General features: G+C 50.6%; 5 protein-coding genes across 5 annotated transcripts; 4 read left to right on the top strand and 1 right to left on the bottom strand.

The window, feature by feature from the left end:
* Window positions 1-31: 31 nt before the first annotated feature.
* Window positions 32-1257, top strand: N7484_010050 (uncharacterized protein; the record flags this gene model as incomplete). The annotated part of the gene is made up of 3 exons (XM_057120437.1): window positions 32-109; window positions 545-913; window positions 979-1257. 3 exons carry the CDS (start codon window positions 32-34, stop codon window positions 1255-1257), a joined length of 726 nt encoding a protein of 241 aa, XP_056969992.1.
* Window positions 1258-1921: 664 nt separating this feature from the next.
* N7484_010049 (urease Ure) lies at window positions 1922-4854 on the top strand (the record flags this gene model as incomplete). Its single annotated transcript, XM_057120436.1, has 6 exons — window positions 1922-1942; window positions 2009-2095; window positions 2178-2204; window positions 2338-2715; window positions 2798-4714; window positions 4774-4854. 6 exons carry the CDS (start codon window positions 1922-1924, stop codon window positions 4852-4854), a joined length of 2511 nt encoding a protein of 836 aa, XP_056969991.1.
* An 818-nt stretch (window positions 4855-5672) lies between these two features.
* Window positions 5673-8177, bottom strand: N7484_010048 (uncharacterized protein; the record flags this gene model as incomplete). Its single annotated transcript, XM_057120435.1, has 8 exons — window positions 5673-6581; window positions 6628-7167; window positions 7221-7489; window positions 7537-7690; window positions 7743-7841; window positions 7899-8032; window positions 8083-8100; window positions 8150-8177. The coding sequence occupies 8 exons, from the start codon at window positions 8175-8177 to the stop codon at window positions 5673-5675; spliced, it is 2151 nt and encodes a 716-aa protein (XP_056969990.1).
* Window positions 8178-8576: 399 nt separating this feature from the next.
* N7484_010047 (uncharacterized protein) lies at window positions 8577-9488 on the top strand (the record flags this gene model as incomplete). Its single annotated transcript, XM_057120434.1, has 1 exon — window positions 8577-9488. The coding sequence occupies one exon, from the start codon at window positions 8577-8579 to the stop codon at window positions 9486-9488; it is 912 nt and encodes a 303-aa protein (XP_056969989.1).
* Window positions 9489-10096: 608 nt separating this feature from the next.
* Window positions 10097-11980, top strand: N7484_010046 (nitrogen permease regulating protein NPR2; the record flags this gene model as incomplete). Its single annotated transcript, XM_057120433.1, has 4 exons — window positions 10097-10139; window positions 10194-10622; window positions 10676-10812; window positions 10865-11980. The coding sequence occupies 4 exons, from the start codon at window positions 10097-10099 to the stop codon at window positions 11978-11980; spliced, it is 1725 nt and encodes a 574-aa protein (XP_056969988.1).
* Window positions 11981-12036: the final 56 nt, after the last annotated feature.

Raw genomic sequence — 12036 nt, 5'->3', positions numbered from 1 at the left:
CCCCTTCTCACTCTCGGCATCACCTATCACCATGTCTCCCTCCGATTCTAAGGCCGAACAGGCTACTGTTGAAGTTAATCTCAACGAGCTGAATGCTTCTAAGGATGCGGTATGTTTCCCCTCTCACCTGATTATTCGCGTTGCTATCTTTTCAATTCTTCATTTTTTCTCGATTTCTTTTTTTTCTTCTTTGTTATGTTCCGATGCATCCACTTCGCGCTTCCCACGACGCGTCGCATATCAACAAAAGTTTTTGACCTGCATTATCGCACCTGACTGTTTCTTTCAACCATGAAGTATTTATCGCGATGCGTTGATGTACTCGAAAATCATCGGATAATTAATTTATCTGTTGCGCGTCAACACTCTCAACAGTCATGACATCATGCGCGTGTGATTCTGCCTTCCAACACTGGACAGGGCCTTTCCCCCATTCACTTTCTTACATGCGTGTCACCTTACTATAGCATACCCATGTGACACGTTTCGTCTTGTCTAGAGACCATGTCATTGTAAAAAAATTACAGCACTAACAATCCAATAGGTGCTCATGCGGTTGATGACCATCCAAGCTTACATTGCCGACCTGAGCAAAGCCTACCTGGAACATGCCAACAGTGTCGCTACCGGTGGCCCTGCCACCATTGACATCCCTGCTGTGCCCGCCGGCTTGAACCTAAGCAACTTTGAACGGCCCAGCAGCCCTGGCGCCAAGTCTGAGGCTGGCACCAAGAAGCGCAAGCGTGCGCCCGTGGACCCCAATGCACCCAAGCGTGCCCTGACCCCATACTTCCTGTACATGCAGAGCAACCGCGCAAAGATCGCCGCGGACCTGGGCGATGTTGCCAAGCCTAAAGATGTTGCTGATGAGGGCACACGTCGCTGGCAGGAGATGCCTGCTTCGCAGAAGGAGGTGAGAAACCAAATTTCATTTCACTTGATAGGAAATCTAAAAACATATGACTAACATTCGAATAGATCTGGAAGGAGCTGTACTCACAAAACTATGAGAAGTACAAGGCTGACATGGCCGCGTACAAGGCCGGCAAGAACGAAGAGGACCAGGACCCTGCTGCTACCCAGCTGCAGGCTGACTTTGCTGATGCTCCCAAGGAGGCTTCTGATAATGAGACTTCTTCTTCCTCCTCCGAAGATGAAGATGAGGAAGAAGAATCCCGCGAGTCCTCCCCGTCTCCCGCTCAACCTCCTCCCAAGGAGAAGACTCCCCCGCAGCACCAAGCGCCGCCGTGGCAGTGATTCCAAGAAGGAAGTTCCCGAGTCGGCTGTGAAGCAGGCCTCGCCTCCTAAGAGAGGATCCCGCAGCAAAAAGGCGGAGCCCGCGGCTAAAGAGACTCCCGCTGCAGAGACCAAGACTCCCAAGGGCAAGGGCAGGAAGCGCAAGAGCGAGGCTTAAATATTTTTCTTCCTACTTTCAGCAAAATTTTCAATTCATATATTATTCTTTTAATTTTCTTGACGTGTACGGAATAGGCATAATCCACTATAACTTGCCGAAAATTTGTTTTGCGGGGCGATTGGGAAAAAAGTGCGTGTAGGGTTATGTCAAAATAGTGTATGAACCTACCAGAGTCCAGGCAATTCTAATATCGAAAAGTAATTAAACATTTCGAATGTTCAATACTATTATTCATAAGAACCTGCCGAATGGGTCCTCTGGGTCCTGACAGAAATCCATTAGCAAAACCGTGACTAAAACGGGGGAATGTAGGGATCCAATCGGCCAGCGTTTTGGCTCTTATCATCGTTATCGGAGGTCACCAACACGGCATTCGACTTGAAATATACCGCGTCCCCCACATTCTGTCTTCTCTCAACCTTCTGGGGATCTTGATATCAGGAGTCAAACTTTTCTCCTGTCCCCTCATCCTGCCAAGCAAGAGGTTCGGGTTCCACCTGCGCTATGCAGCTTGTTCCGAAGGAGGTACTACTTTGCCAAGCATCTTGAAAATGGTCTCCAATGATCCCTTCCACTGACATCCGGTTATAGCTTGACAAGCTCACCATCTCAAACCTCGGGTTCCTGGCCCAACGGCGTCTGGCCCGGGGCGTTCGACTTAACCATGCCGAATCAGTGGTATGTACTTCCTAAAATACTCAAAAATAGCAAAATACCAATATGATGTGGAAGTATCCGACGCTAATCTTTTGTGCTGCAGGCCTTGATCTCATCCGTCCTGCACGAGGTACGATTTCCCCACTTTTTTTCCAATTCCCCCTCTGTCGGATCATACAATACAAATCCAACAGCCAATGGCATTGCAATTTGCCAATTTGCCAATTTGAAACAAGACTAATAGATCATCATGAATTGATTAGCTTATTCGCGATGGCCATTATTCTGTCGCCGATCTGATGTCCATCGGAAAGACCATGCTGGGTCGCCGTCATGTCCTCCCTTCCGTTGTTGCTACCCTCGTTGAGCTTCAGGTCGAAGGAACTTTCCCATCAGGTACCTACCTGGTCACCGTACATCACCCCATCAGTAGTGATGAGGGTGACCTCGAGCGTGCGCTGTATGGAAGCTTCCTACCCGTTCCCGCCGCCGAGGCCTTCCCGGACCCGGATCCTAGTGATTTCTTGCCGGAGAAGATGCCTGGCGCGGTCATCCCTGTGAAGAACGCGCGGGTGCATCTGAATGATGGACGGAAGCGGATTAAGCTCAAGGTTATGAGCAAGGGTGATCGACCAATCCAGGTATGTTTATGCGTGGTGGACATGCATCTCCCCCGCCCTCCTTTTCTTCAGCATGAGTGGGGACTGACAATTTGGGGAATAGGTTGGATCGCACTACCACTTTGTTGAAACGAACCCGCAACTACACTTTGATCGCGTTCGATCATATGGATTTCGGTTGGACATTGCCGCCGGAACCTCCATTCGGTTCGAACCTGGTGATACCAAGACTGTTACATTGGTGGAAATTGCTGGTAACAAGATTATCCGTGGAGGCAACTTCTTGGCGAACGGGCCCGTTGATCTCAGCCGCGCCGATGAGATTGTGACAAAGCTGCAGGTTGCTGGATTCGCGCACGTCCCCGAGCCAATGGCCGATAGCGCGTTGATCACTGGGTTCTCAATGGAACGGGAGGCGTACTCTCGTATGTTTGGCCCGACAACTGGAGACTTGGTGCGCCTCGGTTTGACCGACTTGTGGGTGGAGGTTGAGAATGATATGACCAGCCACGGAGACGAGTGTACTTTCGGTGGTGGTAAGACGGTTCGTGACGGGATGGGTCAGGCATCAGGACGCTCGGCCTCTGAGTGCGTAGACACAGTTATCACGAATGCGCTTATCATCGATTGGACCGGTATCTTCAAGGCTGATATTGGAATCAAGGATGGTATGATTGTTGGAATTGGAAAGGCCGGTAACCCGGATGTGATGGATGGTGTGCATCCCGATTTGGTGGTTGGTGCTTCCACCGATGTCATTGCCGGTGAGAACAAGATCGTCACCGCTGGTGGTTTCGATACGCACATCCATTTGATCTGCCCACAGCAGGTGGACGAGGCTTTGGCTTCAGGAATTACTACTTTCCTGGGTGGTGGTACTGGCCCCAGTACTGGATCGAACGCGACTACTTGCACACCGGGTCCGAACCACTTGCGCCAGATGATGCAGGCGTGCGATAGCCTGCCCATCAACATTGGTATTACGGGCAAGGGTAATGACTGCGGACGGATCAGCATCGAGGAGCAGATTAAGGCGGGTGCTGCCGGTCTCAAGCTGCACGAGGATTGGGGTTCCACACCCGCTGCCATCGACAACTGCCTGACACTCTGCGATGAGTATGACGTGCAGTGCATGATCCACACCGACACTCTGAATGAGTCCGGATTCGTCGAGCAGACCGTTGAAGCCTTCAAGGGCCGCACTATTCACACATACCACACTGAGGGTGCTGGTGGTGGTCACGCACCCGACATCATCAGTGTCGTCGAGCACCCTTATGTCCTGCCCAGCAGTACCAACCCGACCCGCCCTTTCACACTGAACACATTGGACGAGCACCTCGATATGCTGATGGTCTGCCACCACCTGTCGAAGAACATCCCCGAAGACGTCGCGTTTGCCGAGAGTCGTATCCGCGCCGAGACCATCGCCGCCGAAGACGTTCTCCACGATCTTGGCGCCATCAGTATGATGTCCTCCGACTCGCAAGCCATGGGCCGCTGCGGCGAGGTCATCCTGCGTACCTGGCACACCGCGCACAAGAACAAGACCCAGCGCGGTCCCCTCCCCCAAGACGCCGGTACCAACAATGACAACTTCCGCGTGAAGCGTTACATTAGCAAGTACACCATCAACCCTGCCCTAGCACAGGGTATGGGCCATCTGATCGGTAGTGTGGAAGTGGGCAAGATTGCCGATCTGGTCCTCTGGAACCCAAGAAATTTTGGTACGAAGCCTGTGCAGGTTCTTAAGAGTGGTATGATTGTCATGGCAGAGATGGGTGACCCTAACGCCTCGATTCCGACCATTGAGCCGATGATCATGCGACCAATGTTTGGTGCCCGGGTTCCTAGCACGTCGATCATGTTCGTTTCTCAAGCTTCTATCGATGAAGGTATTGTCCAGACATATGGTCTTAAGAAACGAATCGAAGCCGTGAAGGGATGCCGAACCGTTGGAAAGAAAGATATGAAGTTTAATGACACCATGCCTAAGATGAAGGTTGATCCGGAGAGTTATGTAAGTTGTTTCTCTGGTTTCCTGGTTCATTCCTTTTTATATACTAATGCTACTTCTAGACTGTCGAAGCAGACGATATGCTCTGTGACGCTGAACCTGCGACCGAATTACCCTTGACACAGGCCTACTACATCTTCTAGATGAGCATTCTCACACCTGCTTCTTCTTTTCTCTTCTTTTCGGCTTTTCATTTATCTATTACCCCCTTTTTTCCATTGGTCTGTCTCCGAATTCACCATCAGCATTGTCTCGGTTATATACCTCCTTCGAGCGTTTGCTATTATCCCAGGAGTTAGTGTTGTGTCGTGTTATGTTCCTACTCTGCTCCTGCTTCTATTTTGTTCATGTCTGTCATGTTGTCATAGCGAAGAGTGTGTACGCGGGTTGTTTATGCATAATGTAGCTAGCTTAGGTAGCTTAGCTACGAACGAAAGTGATGACTTTTCTATATATCTTATCTCTCTGTCTGGATTTCAATCCTCATCTAAACTCATAATATCCATGACAAGGCATAAACTTGCATTTTTTCCCTTCACAACTAAGGTATTCGCGAGATACGGCGGGTTACGCCCGGCCAACTCGACCCCACCGGGGCACTCGGCGGACTTCGCCGCAGCGTACCACGTATTAATTCTCCGATGCAAATGCGCCATAGGACCCCACGCTAGAAAATACCCCGGTGGGGTTATCAGGGTTCTTCCCGACATGCAGGAGAGTATTCTAAATCGCAGTGAGACAAGAAACGATCAAATAAGTGACTGGGGTATAAATCTCGCAGCTTTAGTCGTATCATAGCTAAAGCTACCGACTGAGCTTATTAGTATAGGTAGTAGAAGACAAAAGACGCTTTTAATAAAGATTCGAAAATAAAAGACCAAAGAGAGGATATCAACGAAAATGGAAATGATCAGGCCATCCCGCGTCCCCTGCAACTAATCACTTGCTATCCCATGCTCGGTCACAACTCCGTCTCTTCCTCAGCATGATTAGACCCTGCTGAAACGAGCGAGTGATCCTCCCACGCTGAATATGACCCGTCTTGAGCTGCGAGATACGCCGAAATACGGGTACGCAGGCGCGACATGATTCGTTGTCGACCGGCGCTTGCTCTTAGTCCAGATCCGGATCCAGATTGGGAGGCTGGCTCTCCTCGATCCGGAGAAGACTCTTCGGCAAGAAGAGCAGTATCTGCATTTATGGGAGAAGAGGGAGCAAGTGCAGATTCAGAGATTGGGAGCGTGAAGCTATCAGTTTGTTGACTTTCTTGTATCTGGGAGCGTGATTGGCTATCCGGCAGTGGGGAATTAGCTCCATCATTGTTGCTGAAGGAGTCTGTGTGAGTAGGCTGGTGCGGATTCATTACGTCTGGTCCTGAGTTACCGGTAGTGCTTAAATCATCTTCCCCCTCATTTGTTAGAACTGAAGAGGGGAGAGGGCCGATTTGCAATAGTTCCGGGTCGGCGTATTGAAGTAAGTAGCGGTGTGCCCGTCGGATTTCCTCATTTTTGACATGGAATCTGTCTGGTAATGTGCGCATGATTGAAGATTCAGCGTGTTGTCGTTCGTTAGTGCCCGAGGGGATTTCTTCGTCCTCGCTGGATTCTGTTGATTGGGTTGAGGCTAAGTCATACCGGGCCCGTTTTCTTGCATGGTGCTCCTCGTCGTACTGCAAGTCGAGCGTCTCACGCATGTAAGTATCATGCATGAAATCCTCCCCAGAGCATAAATGACCAAAAAGGCTCCTGATGGAGACATTTTCAGACCAAGTGGAGGGGTCTACTGTGCAGGGGTGAATATCCCTGGGTCTGAACGCGGCAACGAGTGCACACAGCTCAGAGTACGATGAATGCCGAGAATATGGAAATCGCTGACAGGATCAGTAGAGGTCGAGTTTGGGAATGAATCAGACTCACAATAGTGTTTGGTAGATTGGATTTCGTGACCTGAGCATTGCCCCGGCTGAGCTTCGTCACTAGCTGCTCCAGAGAAATTTCGTCTTCCTGAACACCGTATTCGTCAAGTGACAGGGCTTTTTTGCTTGACCGGAATGCCTTCGAAAGTGCATCTCGAGTTTGTGATAATACCTCCTGGTTGGGGATATGCTGAGCACAGAGTTTCTCCAAGCCTGCCAGAGCAGATTCGTCTGGTAGCTCTAGCTCATGGACTTGATACAAATCGCCACCGCCGCCACCAGCCCCAACCTCGGGGATTTCCACCCCATCAATGGTGCGATTTACGATGGGTGTGATATAGACTGTGTTCAAATCCTGAGCAACCTTGCACGATACCCCCGGCTCACAGCTGTGAATCCTGCTGGATTCATTGTCACTCAAGCAACCTTCCACAGATCCATTGCCCAACCGAAAGCCGCAAAGTCCAGGAGCTTCATTAACGCCCCCGGGCGCATCCAAGAGAGCCCGATAAAGACCCATCTGATATCGATCCAGATGAACCTGGTCAATGATGAGTAAATATTTTCGGAATTCAGAATGTATGTCGGGTTTACCTTTGTATGTAATGCGGTAGACAATGCGAGCCATACGTCCTCATAACCGAACGTCCATGAGCGAAAAAAAAAAACTGTTTCCTCCGGATAGGCCTCTACCTTTTGAAGAAGCTCCGCGAGCCCATCGGCTTTGGATGGGAATTCCCGGAGCGGGTTAGATGCACCGGCAAAAGTTGTGTCCAGGTATACCTTGTCCAGTCGCTTCCGAGACAGGGTATATGGAATGAGAACCGGATGTCGCACCAGGGCATTGGTCCACCATTGTTCCGCTGTCAAATGTTAATTTTCTGATAGATCCAATGAGGAAAGTGCTGACCTCGGATATCCCCCGTATAGAGGATGGCCTTCCCGGCCCCCTCGATGAGAAACATGACAGCCCCTGGGCAGTGATTCGCATCGAACAGAGTGACCCGGACATGCTTTTTCGGGGTGAGTTCAATCTCGGTGGGTGTATTCAGCGGGATCGGGCGCTGACTGGAGTGAGCTGAGATCTTCCTTGTTTCATAGTTGAGATTGACTAACCAGGAGTTTTCCTAGATGCTTGTAGTGCAGTCGCCTTGACTCTAAGATACCCTTTTGGAAGTTCATGCGATGTGGATACTTTTCAATGCGCAGCAGCAGCTATACACTGCCATTAGTACTCGAGCTGGGTTGCCAAGACATGGAACAAAGACTCACTTCTCGAGTTGCAGGGGAGCAATAAATGAAGGGAGCCCGAAAGGACTCGAGGCCCTGTAAATGATCGCTGTGGACATGGCTTAGAAAGCAGGCTAGCGGCGCTGGTCTCTCAGGGTTCTTCCGGAAGTAATCGACTGCATGGTTTCAGCTGAAAGATCCTGATCAGGCGTACAGGGATACATACTCTGGATCTCCGGGAACTCTGCAAGGAATTTAGTAAAGTAGAATATAGAGATTCAGGATGAGCAAACCTTGGACAATTCCATCAAACGTCGACATCGGAGCAGAAGTGGCTCAAGCGAAGGTAAGAAGTGGAGTTGAGTAGAACCAGCTGTTCGTGCAGGAACAACACATCACATTAACTCACAGTGACACGATCCCATGCTTATTAGCCTTCACCCTTTTCTTTCCTTTCCTTTTCTCTCCTTCTCTTTTCTTTTTCTTCTAAGTTCACCACGGGCATCTTACTTGGGTTCTTCCTAATAACATTGAAACGTCAATGAACTGTTTATTGTCCCGCGTTTAGACATTTCCCCACTGCGGGAGTCTCATCTCTCTTCCCTTTCATCCATCTCAGTGGCTGAGGCGCCTTCCAAGCGCTCCCCCTCCATTTCCCAAACCCTTGCGTTCATTTTTTTCCTGTTCTCCTCCAAACCGTCTCTCCTCCCTATCCCCAACATGCGTAAACCCTCGGTCGCTCAGGTTGTGTACAACACGACTTTCCCCCACCCAAGTTCCCATGATCCGCAATCCTTTGCAGCTCATGTGGCTAAGCACCTAGTTCCTGAAGTTCGGGTGGAGACCAACACCTTCTATGGCCCCCTGGATTGCATTGAAGCCCAATATCCAGGGCTGGACTATACTTATGGCCCTCATCGCATGCGACTGGGTCGTTTCCCATGGCACAAGCGGCTCTTTAGGACTTTCAACGAATTGAGGCTGACCAGGGAAGAAATCTTGGAGCTATGTTGCTGGGAAGGCACCAAGTTCGCGCGGGCGCGATATGAGTCGGAGGAAGGGGTCACAGTGCGGGACACAACGGGCCATTTGATCCAGCCTGCGTCACCAACACGACCACCCTCGATTACGATACATGATGACTTCTGCGGGCCAGAAGACGATCACGATCAATTCATTGAGACCGGTAGCGATGACACGGTGCGCGCGAGCGATACCCGAAGCTCCAGTGTTATGTCGGACTACGCGACGCAGGAACTCATCGAGGAAGACTCTAGCGACGATGAAATAGAGAGCTGCGGCTGGGCATTGAACCATCGACTGCTGGCAGCCATGGCCGCGCGCGACGAGGGAGCTGATGTGCCTCTGGATGAGGACTGGGAGCAATGGTTGAAGGAGGCCGGGGAAAGGGGAGGCTACGGGGATATGGTCCATGCCATTCGATCCACGCAGCCCTTGAGCTTCATCCCCGAGGTACCAACATCTGCACTCCGACATGAGGTTCACGTCGACGAGGGACCCTTGCCGACAACGCTGTCTGCAGAAACATTCCTATACTCGACTGCCAACCTGTTTGCCTCAAATCCCGTAATTCCTCAATCTTCGAGCCACGTTTCCGGGACAGCACGATGAACTCCCAGATTTGCTCGCGCAATTCTTTCCCAAAAGACAAGATGATCATGCATATTCGGCGCTTTTTTTTTCTTTCTTTGTTTTCTCGCTTTCTTAGCCTCAGCACTTCACACTGCACCATTTCGAGGAGGACTGGTTCCAAATCGAAGATTCTTATTGCCCGTCTCGATATGCGCTGCGGGGCCTAAGATCAAACTCGACGCATAGATCTTTCACTGCGGGCAATGGCTCATATTCTTTCGACGTAATACCCTCGGCTTTGCTAGTGCATTCCGTTGCTCATTTGAATTAAACTTGATGTTCTTTTGCTTATCGGATTCCTTTGGCCTTGCAATTGCATACACAAAACTTAAACCCATAGTCTAATCTCAAGATGATTGGATTTATGTAGTTGTAGACATTTGGGTTGAGTGGAGCTGGACCCGCCGATAAGCGTCGACTCCGACTCCCGCATCTCCAACTTCACGCGTCGATCGTAACTCCGCCCTGTCGCGCGCTTTTGTTCCACAGTAGAGGGAACCAGCTGCTAGCTCTGCGGTGGCTGCGAGTGTTCTATCTTTACTGCCAGCCACGGCGCTACCCCGGGCTTCGCGCCCACAAGCTCCACTATGATCAAGGCAATCTTCTACAGCAAATTCGATACGCAAGAGGGTAGGCAAGATGTGCTCTTGATTACACTATCGTGCTAACAATGCTTTCCCCAAGGTCCCAAGGTCGTCCACCAAGTTCCCGACGGGGCCATCGTTCCCTCTTCCACCGCACCGACGCAACCCCTCTTCCTGACCTTCTCCGACGTCTCTTTCTTCGTGATTCCTCGCCAGGAGCTCTGCGGAAATCTGCTTCAGGTATGCACAAATGGATACCGCATCCTGGGCTATCCCATCTGCATGAAATCTGCTCGCTATGATCGCAATGAGTTCATCTTCAATTTTTGCCTCGTATTGTCCGAAGATGATGATTTTAGCACATACAAAAGCGTGGTGCGAAAGCTGGCCGACTTGATGCACGCCCTAGAAGAGCAGAGCGGTTTCTTGTCGCGCGACTTTTCAAAAAACGGCGAGGGGAAAGTATACAGTCTCTGCGAGATGCTGATGGAGGATCTCAATAATTATTGCGAGTGCATGATTCCCATTGGTATGTTTGTCGATTGACAATTTGGCTGCGATGGCAACTGATGATTGAAACAGACGAGCTCAACACTTTGAACATAAAGCTCTTCCCAATATACCCTTCCCCGCCGGCTGTCAAGGCATGGTACGTCCCGCTCTTCACAGTACGGTATCAAGCCTTCATGGACGAGAATTGGGACTTGACCATGCAAAGAGTATGATGTCCCCGCCACATATAGAGACACCCCTGCTCACTATTACTCCCAGGTCGTTCCACACATCAACGGTGTCAACAGCATCCGTATCATCTCTATTCTCGCTGACACCGACTTCTCTCTCACCTGTCGCGCAATCCGCCATCTTCTCTACTACGGTTGTGTCTTCCTCCTCGACATTTTCTCTTTCTCAGCCATCTACGCACCCACAGCCCAATTCAACGGCACCATCGCTTCAGACGAAGCAATGCAACTTGAATGTGCCCGCTACGTAAATACTCGATTCGCACCACATAGTCCCTTGGGACCACCCTCTTCCCTCCCTCCAACAACGGCTGCCATCGCCGCAACAAGCAACGGCAGCGCAAACACCATGATCGGCGGAATGCCCCTCGCCAGCCCAATCACAGACCCAGCAACCAGCCTATCCCGCGATGAATCCCGCTTCGACGCAGAAGAGATCTGGCCGTTACTAGGTGACCCAGAAGAGAAACCGCACAGCCCTGAAACAATAAACCCAAGTATCCCACAAGGACCACCTGTCGTCGATGGAGTGGGTATAATTGAGCTCTATGCTGCGCTCAAGCAGGGCCAAAGTATCAAGCAATGGTACGCACAACATAGCCGCGAACTAGCAAACATCGATATAAGACGATTTATCACATTTGGCGTGATTAAGGGCTTTTTATACCGTGTGCACAAGTATGCTTGTGCAACAGGTCAGCCTGCGCCTGCACCACGCAACCCTTCTCCGCTCGTTCCAGGTGGAACAGCTCCAGGGACAGGGGCGCCGAATACACCTGCGCATTTATCCACCGGGCCTTCTTCGCGTACTACGACGGGCAATAATACACCCTATGCATCTAGCATTGGTGAAGAGGCGCCCATCTCCTCCGCCGTCGGAAGTAGACAGGAGGGCTCACATGAGCGGACTTCTAGCTTTCACAGTGGGAGTCGGAGTGGGAATGTGAGAATTGCTGGGAATGCGCCATTGACTGGGTTGTTCGAGGAGGATGAAGAGGATGGGATTGACGAGAGATTGTTTGGACGATATCTTGATGGGACACACTGTTTTGATCAGATTTGTACGGAGTTGGAGATTAGTGAGCGGGAGTTGACGGCGAGGTTGAAGAGGTTTCCAGGAGAGGTGGTTATTATTCATCGGTGATATTCTCTCAAGTGCTGGAGAGTGTTTTGAGTTTAGATACCCTTAGTTTGTATATC

The sequence above is a fragment of the Penicillium longicatenatum genome (assembly GCF_028827895.1).
Source record: "Penicillium longicatenatum strain IBT 33135 chromosome Unknown contig_6_segment0_segment0, whole genome shotgun sequence".
In the NCBI taxonomy this organism is placed as follows: Eukaryota; Fungi; Ascomycota; class Eurotiomycetes; order Eurotiales; family Aspergillaceae; genus Penicillium; species Penicillium longicatenatum.
This window is presented reverse-complemented; position numbering and strand designations above follow the sequence as displayed.